This window comes from Crocodylus siamensis, chromosome 13, assembly GCF_052110815.1.
Source record: "Crocodylus siamensis isolate JL-2025a chromosome 13, ASM5211081v1, whole genome shotgun sequence".
NCBI classification, from domain to species: Eukaryota; Metazoa; Chordata; order Crocodylia; family Crocodylidae; genus Crocodylus; species Crocodylus siamensis.
The window spans coordinates 30,970,614-30,985,772 of NC_143407.1; the positions used below are offsets into that span (position 1 = coordinate 30,970,614).

General features: G+C 39.0%; 1 protein-coding gene across 3 annotated transcripts in view; it reads right to left on the reverse strand.

The window, feature by feature from the left end:
- Nucleotides 1-15,159, reverse strand: part of PAFAH1B1 (platelet activating factor acetylhydrolase 1b regulatory subunit 1) — a 63,020-nt gene that overhangs the window by 22,153 nt on the left and 25,708 nt on the right. For all 3 annotated transcript variants that reach the window (XM_090026296.1, XM_090026297.1, XM_090026298.1), the window contains 3 exons: nt 9,419-9,503; nt 3,251-3,325; nt 1,938-2,144 (listed from right to left, as the gene is read on the reverse strand). In XM_090026296.1, coding sequence (XP_089882422.1) covers nt 1,938-2,144; nt 3,251-3,325; nt 9,419-9,503 — 367 coding nt within the window. The remainder of the gene's footprint in view (nt 1-1,937; nt 2,145-3,250; nt 3,326-9,418; nt 9,504-15,159) is intronic.

Genomic DNA, 15,159 nt, shown 5'->3' on the forward strand with positions numbered 1-15,159 from the left:
TCTGGCACCTTATTCAATAATTAATGGAGCAAGAGACAAAGAAACCATCATAGTAAAGCCTCTCAGTTAGGGGGAAAAAAAAAAAAAAAAAAAAAAAAGGAGTGGCATGTTTCATATCATTTAGTTATTTTTAAAAATCAATTCTATTTACCCAAGTTTTAAAATAAAATTAACAACCAACATGAGATATAGGAATAGGAAAAAAGTTCTGTGTTATCCTGAACAGTCTCCGAGTAGTTTTTTTTTTCCTTTTAAATGTAACATTGGATAGCAGTTCAGGACAGCATGCAGGTTCCTTTTCAAGAATCTGCTTTTCTACCCACTTCCTTAGATCCTTGCCAATGGCCATTTTAAGACTTGGCCTCCAGCCTGTAGTAATAAATGACATTCTTCCCTTACAACTTCCTCTTTCCCAAACACAGTTGTGCTTTCAGTTACCTATTGCTGCTTATGAGCCACCTGGTCAGTTTTCTACCTACCAAAGAAGTACTGATTTCTATAATATGCAAGATGTGTAAAGTTAGGGACAAAAATAACCTGTGGTCACTTTCTAAAAATTAAAATCTCAATAAACAGTATTTATTGTTAGCCAGAGGCAATAAAAGTATTAAATATCCATTTGTGCTTAAATAACCTTGAGGAGAAAGTGTGAATACTAAATTTTCACCTCTTAATTAGATCAGCATTCTACCAGCATCTAACCATGAACAAAAGCCCGGCTCACTTTGAAATTAAAAAGAAAAAAAAGAAAGAAATGCTGATACAGATGTTAATTTCCTTAATGCTACAGGCCTCATCACAATTCAGAAATTAAGATCAAATCTGGATTTTGCTTTATAATACTGAAATGTCCAAATGTATTTTTCCATTAACAGTAATCTGCTGCACTACTTGTAATGTTGTTTGGTGAGGGGGGAGGAAATCAGGAAGTGCTACATAAACTTCAATTCCAGAACAGCTCCATGAGGAAATTTTTTCTGACAGAAAAGCAAGTTTTCATACACAAAGCTAATTACACTTTCCATTAACAGCATTAACAAATGCATCCAAGAATGCCATTACACAATTTTATCTGTTTGAAGAAAAAGAATGTCTAGTCATCGTTTCTGTGAATTGATTTATTATGGAAGTGAACTTTAACAAATTAAAAGCTTGTTGTAGACCGGCCTCACACTGCTGTCTGTTGTTTTACCTACAATATATTGCCCAACATCTGAATCACTTAAGTTTTTAGTTCTTCCATTAATACTTGTTATCCAAACTACTTAGGGCAGTAGGAGTCTTTCCAATCCACAGCAGTGCAAATGCCAGGATAGCCCTCATTCATTCATGAGCAAGTTGCAGGCATAATTAGGGAATAAAAATTCAAGAAAAAGGCCCTCACAAAAAACAGCCAAGTGGAAGTGTATGTTCCTACTCATTCTATGAACAAGCCACCTTAAAGATTTATTATTAGGATGCAAACAAATGGACTAAATGCTTGTCTACCACAGCAATGCTGTATAGTGGTGTGAACATCTGCAATAAGCTCTATCAAGTTCTCAGTTGTATAGTCAAGATTTGAAGGTACAGTATGTTTCCATATACAATGGTCCATTTCCCCACAAACACTGCAAGAACAACCTTAGTTGAAAACATGGCTAAAAGATCACCTTGTATTATTATATTTATTTCATATATCAGTCTTTGAAAGAAGGAATTATCCTTAAAGAGTGTGGTTTATTTAACCTCAGTCTTCAAAGTAACCCCTCTTAGGAAAGATATGAAAAAAAGTCTCATCCAGTACCCTATTGTTATTACCAGTAATTCAACCATGTACCTCTCTATCCCACACCACACTACTTAAAAATCTTTCATTAGTTTTCATCCACCAGAACAGAGGCACACATCCTCACCTCAGATCTATTTGAATATAACTTTCTAGAGAGAGCACTTACCTTTATTGTGGCATCCTCTGAAGCAGAGACCATAACACTGAAAACTGGATGGAAAATTACTCGAGTGACAGGACTCCTATGTCCACTCAATGCATACTTCTCTGGAGGACGAGGGATCCATTCTTTAGGGTCTCGTTTCTGACCAAGAGGTCCACCTGATGTGAATTCTTCCTTTGCTTCATTTAGTTTGGATTCCAATTCCATAACCTGACATTTATGGGGTTTAAAAAGACCACTTGTTTCTGCAAACTTTTACATCAAGCTGCAAGTCATTTGCACTGTTCACAGGCAAACCTAATACTGAATGGTTTTGGAATTGATATAAAAAGTTTTTCCTTGCTGAAAATTTGAGAACAAAATGATTGATTTCCAATAGCGCTGATCATTCCCGATCCAGTTATAAAATGAATTTTGTTCAGCTGCAACAAAATTTTCTTCCCTAGAAGTGTAACGGTGAGAAGGGAACTGCCAACCGAAGCCATTTATTTACCTACACCATTCAGAGATTCATTAATTCAAAACTGACAGGAAGTAACTCTGCAAGCTGCCAACTGTGAGGTTTGACAAACTACTGACAGAGGTAATGGTACTACTAGACAAATATTCTCATAGCCCAAGAGCTACTGACCATAACAACCCAAGCTTTACCTATCACTGAGTCGGCACACAACCCTAGAATATTTTACTAGTAAAAACAGGTATGCTTTGCTGTTAACACTTCATAACTTTGAGCTAGTAACACACTTTAAGCTTGCAGATGCCTTGTTACACAGTGTTCTACCATGTCTGCATTAGAACCACTTGCTTTAATGCATCAAGACTTGCCCTTTTATTTGCAAGCAAACAGTTAAAGGCAACTAGCAGGATAGCTCCTGCCTTCTCCCCACATCTCGTTAAAAAATCTATTCAGATTTTGCATTTGCAAAACACTTTTGAGTACACTTTCCTTCCCAGCAACTCTACAAATCATCTTAGCTATCTAGAAGATGAGACAGACCTCAATATCAGCCACATGAGTTTGGCTTTGTTGTTGTTGGGTGGGGAGGGGGGGTTGTTTTGGTTTGGTTTTTTTGGCAGGGGGTTAAAGGAGATGAAGTAGATAGTTAGTGTATCCTTCAAAGGCTAACTATTCTGCATGTAAAACACTGCTAATTTTGCTGCTTTGTCCTCCAAAAGTAACTCTGGGAGGGCATTTAAATAAGCCTAATTATACCTTTGATGAGACACTACCACTTATCCAATATTTTAGTCCACTGAACACTGCAACATAGCACTGCAACTGAATACATAATAAATACCAAGTGTCCACTTACCTTCTTTTGTAATCTTATAACTGATGTCCATTTTTTCTCCAGAAGTCCAGCATACTTCTTATCTAGCTCTTCATTCTGAAAATGAATTCAAGAAATAGTTATACTGCAGTCCTCAGAAGTCTAAAATGTTTAAAGTACAGCTCTTCACATAAAGTGACAAGAAGATGAATTAATCTATCAAAGTAAACTATTTATGTAAATTAGCAACAAGAAGCAACTCAATGCCAAGCCACCCTCCGTGCTTTATGAAGCCCCCAATACACATTTAAAAGTCACCTGCTAGTCAAAACCAACTGTAAGAAAGATTCCATGACCTACCATCCAAAAAATTAGAAGTGAACATATGATTTTAAGTACTAGAAATACTATAGAGGCCTGCACTGGATGCAATGTGGCAATACATGAATCACCAAGATCTACACAAGCAAATTGACAAGTTACTCGCATTGTTTCCTGGTCTCTCTAAAATGCCTCTTAATGCCTTATAAAAGCCTCTTCCCGGAGTCTACTGTGAACAGTTTAAAAGTATATTTAAAAGTATACCTTGCTATTTTTCTCCTTCCCACCAAGCCTCCTCCCCATCTTAGCCGAGGTTTCCAGAAGACAACTCAAGGAGTAGCTGTGCTCCTAACAGATGTTGGGAACCCTGCTCAAACAGCATTTTAGCCTTTTCCTCCCATGTGTTGTCCCCATCCCAGGCTGTTCCTTGGTGAGAATTCACTGAGTAACCCTTCTCCACATTTTCCATGCACATGGAGAGAGCATAGGGAGATGCACTTCTTTAGTATTGTAGTTTTTGACAGACAATTTTAGATCTTTACAGAAGAAATCTTAGAAGCAAGTTTCCCCATCTCAAATCATGCCTCCAAATGCAAAAAGGAACGTTGATCCTCAATAGCAATGACCACTGAAAAATCTAGCTCCTTTGGCACAACAAATATTCCTTGTCTCCTCCTTTTGGGCACACAAGATAAGAAGTGCTTCAGTATTCATTTCTCATCTGGCAGTTGCAGGATAATAGGAAAAATGGTCTTACGGAGCTATATTTCAACTAGTTGTTGTGAATCTTTCTTTAGCAATAGCTAGGATGAAAAACAAGAAAAACAACAAATCCCAACTCTACCACCTGCCAGCTGTAGCGAGGGATTTGACTCACTTTGAGGGTGGCTGCAGGGTTACCGGAGACTCCCATCTTATTGACAATGCTACAAAGTACAGGGTGACACTCAGACCCTTAGAACTCCACGGGTCACTTTACAGTTTCATAATCTGCATCAGGACCGGCGTGTGCTCTCACCCGTTACATTAGTTATAATCCTAACATACTGTCAACAACTGAAGTATCCCAAGACTGAACAGACAGACCAGAAACAGATTTGAATCACAGAAACAGAATAATGTCGAACAGCTAGGACATGAACCTGTCACTGAGTCGGGATTAGCTTTCTTGCTTTAACCAATTACCACATCTCATATTTTTGTTGTGGCTACAAAGAGAGGTGGCCTAAGCAAGCCAGTTTAAACAAGGCAGGCAGAGTACTTAAGACAACTACTGACTGCCAACACAACAAGAGTGAATGTCAACCTGAAGGAGGAAAGACAGGCAACAGCAATACAGCTACTCCTCGCTTAATGGAAAATGTGACTAAGCGAATCCACTTACGTCTCGGTAGTTACCTACTAGCAGGCAGCGGCCAAACGACGTTATAACCCAACACTGTGTGACTTTAAACAAGTATGTTCTCTATAAATCAGCGACGTAATAACGAAACAACTTTAAGCAGGAGGACACATTAAGTGCAGTCAGAAGTAAATTGGGGAAAAATTCTGAACAGGACAAAGGAAGTGGGGTGACATCTATCCTTAAACTGTACAGACACTGGAGTAGTACAACCCAGAAACTTTACTGGCTTTAGAGTGAATATTTTCCATGTTGTAGTTTTTAGCGGGTATAATTAAATTCTAGAAAACCATGTAGGCACCCCCCATTCCAATTTACTGGAAGTATGGAGCAGTAATACAATTACAGCATTTAGCAGGGGGGTTATGTAGATTCCCCCAATACTGAAGTAAAGTTGCTATGCGCATAGCCTCTTTCTAAAAGGCACAAAATATTCAAGATGGTTGGATGTGGACATTTGAATTATTCAGTAACCAGCAAAGATTGAGTTCTCTATTTCTTCAGTGAGACCTTTCATCAACAACTCTTCAAAAGCCTTGCATTTTGAGATCAACTACTAAATGTCAAAATCTCTTCTGTCCAGAGTTTGCCTCAGGTTTGGAATTGGTTCCCTGCTGTAGGATATCTGGACTGATATCTGTAACAGCCACACTGTACTTGCTGGCCTATATACTGGGGAAGGAGTAAAGAGTTTACACAGCACTGGTGAGGCAGTGATCCTGCTGAGAGTGATCCATCTTCCTCACAGATAATATTTTTTATTAGGAGGGAGTTGTAATAAGATGCTTTTTGATCTAGAAATCAAGATCTCTCTGTGCCTGAAGCCAAGGCAATCCTGCAACTTGCAAAAAGCCATATAAAATTAACACAAATTTGATTTTCTTCTCTCTCCCTTAAGACTAGTAACCAGATTGCCTACCATATTTAGGTTTCGTTTCTAACCTTCGGGAAGAAAAAGACTTAATTAGGTTGATGGATAAGTTTGATAACGGAATGTTATTATCGTTCTTAATTATAATAAAGTATGGAATTCCAGCTAGTTATTTGTAGCGATTTATTAGATACCAAGTGCAATTTAGGGAATGAAATTTGATACCCTCAACTTAAGTATTTTGGAAAATAGAAGAAATTAATGAATAAGAATATACTAGTTTACATTGTCTGGTCACCTTGAAGAATAATTTTCAGAGTCACTAAGCATGGACATCAATATGCAGAAAGCTCATAAACAAAAAGGTATCACCTGCCCACTGTTGACTCCAATTATCTTCTAACTAGTCTTATGAATATAAACACAGCATTGATTTCAATACAGATTCCCTACCCACAAGAGATGCCTAGGAAATGCGAAAGAGTAGGGATTTCTACAACTTCAAAATGACATGTATACAATTCAAAGGTTTGGTCAAGTAATCATACAAAAACTAAAATACGGAAAAAAAATTAAAGAAAAAAAAATCTGTGTCTGTAGCACCTGATCAGTAAAACTTGTAAATTTAAGGCAGCAATTGCCATTAAGTGCCAATAAGCAAAAACAAAACAAAATACACCATAGCAAGTTCATCTCTGTTGCAAACCCAAATCAATGGGCAAGTACACAGGCACTTAAGGGTATGCAAAACAGGCCCTATTCGATTCAGATTTGGCCTGAATCAGGGACAGTGATTCAATTAGTTGATTCAGATCACTGTCCCCGATTCGATTTGATGCCGATTCTTCGAATCAGCAATTCAGCCATAGACACAGCTTTAAATGTTTTTTCTACTTACCTCAAGGTACCAGGCACAGTTCATGAATGCTGTAATGCCGGGGTGGATGCAGCGTCCCAAAGGAACATGCCCCCCCCCCCCCCCCCATGTGCTCTTGGCAGCATTTCCGGTCCACTTCTGGGTCTGCTGGGGAGTATGCTGGGGGGACCCCCTGTACCCCCCAGCTCAGCGATTAGCTGCAGAGGGACTCCAAGTGCTCCCCCACTCTGACCCAGAAGACACCAGTCACTGAGCTGGGGAAGCACAGCGCCGTGGGGGGGGAGGGGGGGGCGCCAGCCAGCCCACTCCCCGGTGGACGCAGAAGTGGACCGGAAGTGCTTCTGGTCCGCTTCCAGGTCTGCTGCCGAGCATGCTGGGGAGCCGCACTTCTGTGGGACACTCCATGCACCCCAGCATTCACAAGCCACCTGCTACCTAGAGGTATGCAGAAAAAACATTTAAAGATGTGTGAATGTCCAAATCGCCAAATATTTCTGAATCTATCTGGAGGGTTCCGATTCGATTTAGAGATTAAAGGGTCCTCTGATTCAGAGATTCGGCCACCAAAATCGGGCCGAATCTCCACCAAATCGAATCGGGGACCGAAGCTTTGCACAGCCCTACCAGGCAACAAGTTCAACCCATTATTCCTCAGAAGCAGTAAACTGGCTACCTTGTCAAAAATGTAAAGTGTTTAACAGAAGTGTCTGAGGAATGTATATGAGCTACTGTTTAACCTGGCCTTTCTTCAGGCTGTTACCAACTGAGCTCTAGCAGCTTCAGGTCCTAAAGTAGCTATATTGATCCAATTCCAATCATACTATGTACATTTCCCAGTGCATCAGCATGACGAACAGAAAACATGTTGACACACAATTAGGCTTCCATGTTCTGTGAACATAAACACAAAAAGGCAGAGCCTCCCCCGGCACAATTTTATCAGGCTCTGCAGATATATACAGTGGAATTCGTGTTGAGGCCATCTGAAGCCAAAGGGGATAGTTCCTTGTTCTTATAACAATAGGTTAGATTCTGCATTAAAAGCAGTACTATCTGCAGTAATACGAGAGCACAGCAGGTCAAACATTGCTGTAATCTGACAATAGAAATGTACATTTTCAGTAAAAATGAACTGAAAAAAGGGAAAGACCAGTGAATTTGATCTGTTTAAAATAAATGTCAATATTAAATTTACAAAATATTCCAATAGCACAACAAAATAGAGTGGCAGCTTTTAAATAGAAAATGGATTACGATTTGTATGCATGTGTCAGAACTCAACTGAAAGCATGTCTAAAGCACAAGTGGAGCTTTGGAAAAGCGTGGGCACATTACCCTTGAAAAGGTGACAACTAAGGGTGCCTATACACATGTAGTGAGGCTGTTCTGACATTCTATGATTGCAGCACATCAGAGCAGACTCAATTAGTAATTACCGCACTCCAGCAGACTCCAGCATCTTGCATATCATCATCCCTGAGTTGAAAAATGGCAGCAGGGGCCTTTAACTAAAGCACTTCAACTAAAGCTCTCAGAGCAGCTCTAATTAAAGTGCCCCCTCCTCCTCCGAGCATGTGTATAAAAACCCTAGGACTTCAAAAGCAAAATCTGCAGAATATCCGTTGGTTAGATAAATGCTCTGAACTACATAAGCTTCCTCCAATACTAGTTTAATACAAATTCCCACTTAAAGAAGTCATGAACCTTTAGTAGAAAGGGAAAGAACCCTATTAAAAAGGAGTTGCATTAAAAAACCAAGCAAGCCAATAAGAATAGTATAACTAAACGCATTAAAATACAACTGAGCATTTTCAGTTTTAAAGTGAAGCAAACAACTTCACTGGAAGTGTTAAAAACTCTTTTTTTTTTCCCCCCTTATGAAAGGACAAACAACGTGATCCATTCATCTCCGACATTCCAAAAGATTTCTCCTCTGGCTTATATCTCCATATGAAATTTGGCATGGGCAAGAAACTTTTAACCACCCTAGCCTGGGTGAAACACAATCTTAAGTCCCCCACAGTTTTAACAGTCTACCTCTAGAATATTAAAAACAGAAGGCTAAAGATGGAGTTTGTTTGACTTCTACTTACTTCAACTGGATTTTTAGGACTAAAATTCTCATTCATCTGAAGAGCAAGTAGAGTGAGATAAGAATCGCATTACCAAGGAAACATTCATTTTCCAAGAAAGTAGCTAGACTAATATAACATGCTTCTCATGATTAAACAAAACTGGAATACAGAAGGAATATTTTAGGATATTCTATGATTCAAAACAAAACAAAACAAAAAAAAGTATTCTCTTGATAGTAAAGAAAAATGCCATGTTTTTATCTCTACAGTGCCCTTCCTTACATTAGAAGGAACCCAGAGCCCTCTAGGAACTGGAGCCTTATATCAAAACAGGAAAAATATACACAATTGTCATTCTGAAGTAGACTGATTAACAGTATAGCCACGTTAGGTGGCAAAAGGTAAAGGAAAGGTAAGTTTAAAGAAGTTTTCAAATTGAGTCAAGACCATCAAAACCGGACAGAATATTTGCTGCTTCATATATATACAGGTCATATCAAGTTTATGCATAAATTGATGATTTCATATTTCCACAATACAAAAGCTCATTAGGTACAGTTTTAATAGAAAGCTCAGAAAATAATGCAAACTAAGCTTGGTATTTTTGCCGGTTTTTTAAGAAGAACATTCTATAAAGACAGAGAATCATTTGCTGTAAACTTACCACATCTAATTCGGCTTCCTTTTTAAAAACTGAATATGCTTCTTCATAGCCATTAGAACGAAGATAATCTGCTATTGCTCGATTTCTAAACAAAGAAGAAGAAATTCAGTCGTAAAACATTCCTAGCCACAATTCTAAACAGTAATGAAAAACCAAGAAAGAATGCATGTAGATGTGTTCAAAGTGTAACTAACTAGTAAGGGAGTATTAGTGAAGTAACTCTAACGTTCTTCAAAGCACATTCTGGGTACTAATTTGGCATGCAAAGCTCTTGGGTCAAAGTATGAACAGTAAAACAAATATACTTTGAATATGGTCTTGAATTCTAGCAAGAAGGCTGCAGTTAAGAAGCCCATATTAAAACAGGCAAATTATGAAAAAAAGGTCACACTCAGTATATATACAGCAGCTTTATTAAATAGGGGAGTGGTGGGGGTGGAAATCAAAGCTAAGGTCATATTGGAGTAGTGATTTAATAGAGGTATTCTGGGTTGGGTAAATAAGAATTCTGAGAACAAATTTAAGATAAACCTAAGTAAGGAAGCATTTCTGCAGTACAGGCAGTCCTCGGACTTACGACATAATTGGTCCCTGAAAACCGCATCTTAAGTCAAAACGTTGCAACTCGGAACTGATTTTCTCATAAGAAAGTGTTATAAAATGGGGGATTGGTTCCCGCACCAAGCCCCAATACCTTATTTTCACCAAAAATACCCCAGAATTTTGTACTCAGTCAATTTTAGATGACTACTATAGCTGCATTAATGTATTTTATTGTAAATAGCAATCATATTGATTTGGAAGGACTTCTTTGAAGTGACTATGCCGGACTTTTTGAAAGGCTCTCAGTTGGACTTTTTGAAGGGTGCTTGGCTGGAGTTCTCTCAGAAGTCTTGGCTACACGTTTTTCTGGAGTCTGGTCTGCTTTCTTAAAGAAAAAGCGTCCAAGGAAGTTTGGACAGATGTTCTCCCAGGAGATGAGCAGTGTGGCAAACTTGATCCAATGGTCACGCCAGCGAACAAGAGTTGTAAATTGAAACTGACGTCATAAAGTTGAAACAGGGTGTCAATTTATAAACGTTGTAATTGCGAAACGCTGCAACTCAAAACGTTGTAAATCGAGGACTGCTTGTAGTATGAATTTCTCACCAGAGATTAAACCAGTGCAATTCTCATGTAAACAAGCTTCAAATTTGTTTTGCAGAATGGACACTTAATTACAAAACATCCCTACATTACCCTTTTCTACCACCAAGAGAGTGGGCAATATTATCAACTATAGGTAAGCCAACGTAGTTCAGTAAGCAAATACTCATTTTTTACTTCTCTGAAAGATTACAAATGACTTGAGTAATCAAAAACAAGAAGGTCACCTATTATGTACAAGATAATCACCAAATGTGTTTACATATTAAAAGATTCGCTCGTATCCCTCCTCCTCCTTCCCTCACAGCGTGTATAATTCCTGCCCATTCAGTACAGACTGGAAGTAAATTTTAAATGTAGGTAATGCAAGAATAAGACATGTAAGTGTGTGTGCAGATCTGCTTACACTTACAACACTTATTATTTCCCAGATATCAAGGTTTGTCTATATTTGTCTTATTTGGCCAACAAGAGCTAACCTTGTAAGAGGATTACAAAGAAAGCATCCTGCATTCATTAGAGGCTCATTCTAGTCTAAACTAAACCCGTTAAAATTGCCACCAAGGCTAAAAGGTGTTTCAGATTGTTTACTTTACCTTCAAATAAGTCTCAAATAATAATGCATTTTATCTAGTGAAATAACTAAACAAAAGGACAAAATGGAATTTTTAAATTAAGTTTCACTTCATTGTGCTGCATTTTAAAGCTACTATTAATGCCATTAATTTTCAATATTCACAAGTCTCAAGTTGAAGGAAGGGAGCCAAATCTGAAATATCCACTGGCTAGAAGTGAATGAAAAGCTTTCCCTGGCAAGTATCAGCCCCAGTCAGCAGCTTCTGCAACATTTTAGTCTTTATGTATCAGTAATACCTTCTGTCTGGAAAATTAAGTTAAGAAACACTGTTACTGACTTGGCCATGATTTAACAATTTGCCATGGTGACTTGAATTGCACTGTAGCCAGGCACAGGAGGAGACCACCAGAAAAAAACACTGGCATCATAAAGAGGATCAGCTTTTCCTTATTACATTACAAACCGTTCAGTATACATACAGGGATGTGCAGCTCAAACAAACAGCATCTAAACAAGAATGCAGTTTCTTGAAAATAAACTCGAGGCTCAAAACTGATTGAGATTTCACCGAAATGTCTGGAAAAAAATTTTCAGCAACTAGCAACAACCACAAGATTACCTTCAGAATGGCAGCTGTTTCATCTTAATTAAGCTTTATTTATGACTTAAAATTTCAGACTATGCTGCAACAGATGTGGTTCCTTCTAAAGAGGGATTTGCTAAGGAGTGCTAAGACTTGATTAGGTCATTTTTAGCATGTAAAATAGAACATTACTTATTCACACACATTAGGAATGTTTCCATCTGTAGAAGGAACTGCTCCAGACATCTTTCTGCTTTCTTAACTATAGCTTTTCAAGGAAATCAAGAGCATGTACACTTAAGACTCTGTGGGTCACTAGGGCTGCGTCCAGACGAGCGTGGCCATACAGTATGTGGTGCCGCAAACACGTCTGCAGTGCCACGTATTCAAATGTTCTCTGCACTGCAAGGCACTGCTTTTTTTTTTTTTTTCCTCTCCATTGATTTTTTTTGACCCCTGGATATCCAGGAGTCAAAAAAGCCTGCAGAGAAAAAAAAAAAAAAAGCAGTCCAGCGCACACATGGGCAGCATGCATCACTCAAACATGGAGCCGGGCCACCTGGAGCCATGCTGCAGCTGCCGGTCAGGCTCTGCGGAGCAGGATTGCCGCTACTGCAGCTCCGGGAGGCCTCCATAGCCCCAAGTAAGGCACTGTGCTGGCCCCAGCCTCCCCTACCCCACCCAGTGTAACTTGCCATGCACCGAAGTGCACATGGCACGGTCTTTCCCTGGGGACAAGTAGTGGCAGTGCTACTAACTACTAGTCCCCCAGGAAACAAAGTTTATGCTCATGTAGATGTGGTCTAGGTATACAAGTTTATGAACCCTGTTTACAACACAAATGCCTAGCCACTTCAGCTGTTTGCTACATTCACTCAGCTGCAGAAACATGAATCAATGTTGACAAGTTTGCAGGTTTTTTTCTTTTTAATACATAAGATCATTTATTCCAGTACAAAGTTAAATACCATCAAAAACAGTATATCAACTATAATTCCACATGACAACGAGAGTTCATATTTACCCACAACTTCAAATTCAGCATACCCAATTTGTTTCTGAAACTCGTTTCTTAAATTCAAGTCATCTTTTAAACACTGCCCTGGGGATCCAAGTCAAACTGGATTCTCATGCTACAACTGGAATTGCGGCCATCATTCCAGTGAAAATGTCTGAGCTCTGCTCCTTGAGCTCTCTCTAATCTGCAGCTGTAACAGGAATAAGCAGTGTAAAGGAGCTCGCATAGCTTTTTAGCCAAAAGACTTTAATCTACAGATCTCATTCCTGTGTATAGCTATAGCAGTTCCATGTTCATGCACACTTCTAAAACACAGCCAACAGAAATCCTTGTCTCCTATACATTCCAATACTCATAAGTTTAAATCCTAAATTAAACTTTAAACCACTGGTATATTCCCCATGGGAGAAAAAAAATTGTTTCTTGCTCATATGGCAATTCAATATTGTAAGGCTGCTCATAATTGCCAGGATAGACAGCTTAAGGAATTAAAAGCAATTAAACTTCCTTAACATTTCACATTTAGGCTTTTTTTCCCCTTTTGAAAGTTAACATTTTCAGACTACAAAGTCTTGTTTCCTATTTGCAAGTGATATCTACCTAAATCCCAGCCTTTCTGCTATGGTCTCCATCTTAGCACCTCTTACAGAAGGTAAAATAGCTGAGCAAGTTTCTCCACTGAAGCATAATAGCCTGTTCCTATTTTAATCCATAGATTCTAACCCTTTGCTAAATTTCTCTCACACAGCAACAATTCAACTGAATGAATCAAAACTGAAGGGTCAGTCAGAGGATCCTAGTCTGAGGACAGCCTGGCTAAAGGGCATGCAACTAGCTTTTGTAGTTTATGACACCAGGAACAAATTACATTTGTGTACATGGGACAATACAGTGGAAACATTACTCCTTTCTATCAGTCCACAATTGGTTACATTTGACTAAAAGCATCATTAAAAACGCTACATTTTGATTTGACTTCCATCAATATCTGTGCAGTTTAGATGCAAAAATCTGAGCACTCCTAGAATTATAAACTTCATGATCATTGACAAAGAATCGGGCGGGGGGGAGGGAGGGGGAAAGCAGACCCAGGGGTTTGTTTTTTTTAAAAGATGTCCATCACAAAGTTCGAGAAGGAACCATAGGTGGTAATTTGCTTAAAAGAATACAAATTTTCCCTCCTGAACTATACTATATTCAATATCCATTAGAGGAAAGTAGTGTACATTAAGATAAGAAAACTTTATTCTAAACTTCTAAAAAGGAAAACTGAGCAAATGTATCCAATAAAGTGCCACTTCTTTTAAAAGATTTTTAAAAATTACAAGCCCACTTGGCTTACGTTCGGTATCGTCAGTCTTGCAAGGAGACTGAGATCCCCTTCAGCCAGCATTTCACACTTTGGCTTTAAGGTAAGTTACTAAAAAAGCACTTACTGGGATATGCTACCAGAGCAGGATATGGTAGTAGACTGCCAGATTGCTATGAACAAGGCATATCATGCCCTGCAACATAAATAGTTTATTGTACACAAAAGTAGAAATTGTAACTAAAAATTTCACCACTTAAACTACCCTGGATATTTGCGATAAAACTGGATAATTATGCTTGAAGATTACCCTTGCCAAACAAATCTCTGAATTCACCTGACTAAACTGATCGTGGCAGACAAAGACTCTTTGTGGTATAACATATATGCATAGCACTTGATCATTTTAAAGTGCTACTGAAAAACGCCAAATAAACTTTCCATTGATATTTTAGTCAGCGTTGCACACCTGTTACCTGTAACTGTCCTGGATAATTTTTTTTAAAATTACAAGTCAATCAAAATATTCCTGCTCTCATCATACTTTCAATTAAATTTAAATTAACCCATAAGAAAAGGCAAAACATTTTTTTTTAAAAGATGTCACTATATGATCCTTTCTTCCTGCCCTACCTTTGGGCTTGTGATTTTTTTTGCCATTTGCCCCAATACTCTAAATCAGGGGTGCTCAACTTCCATCGTGCAGGCCAGATCCTGCCTGCAGTGCCATGTCATCTGGCTTGGGGGGCTCCCTATGGGTCCAAAAATTTGGCAGCAGTGGAGCAGTGCCACCACTCACTCCGTTGCTGCCAACTCTACAGATCCATGAGGAACCCCAAGCCCCGTGTTCTGGATCTAGTACCTGATCCCAGCAGGCGGGGCCAGCCCCAGGGCCCAACACTGGTGGGGGGAAGCATCAAGCCCACAGGATCCAATCCTGGGGTAAGGAGGGCAGTGCCACCCCCTCCTCCACCCCACCTCCCTGAGGGGTGCGGGGGGAGGGTGTTGATGGCCTTCCTCACTTTATCAAGGGCTGGAGGGATTCCGAAAGCATCTTTGACTGAGAACACTCTGATCAACAACAGTCTTGATTGAGAAGGTCTTCAAA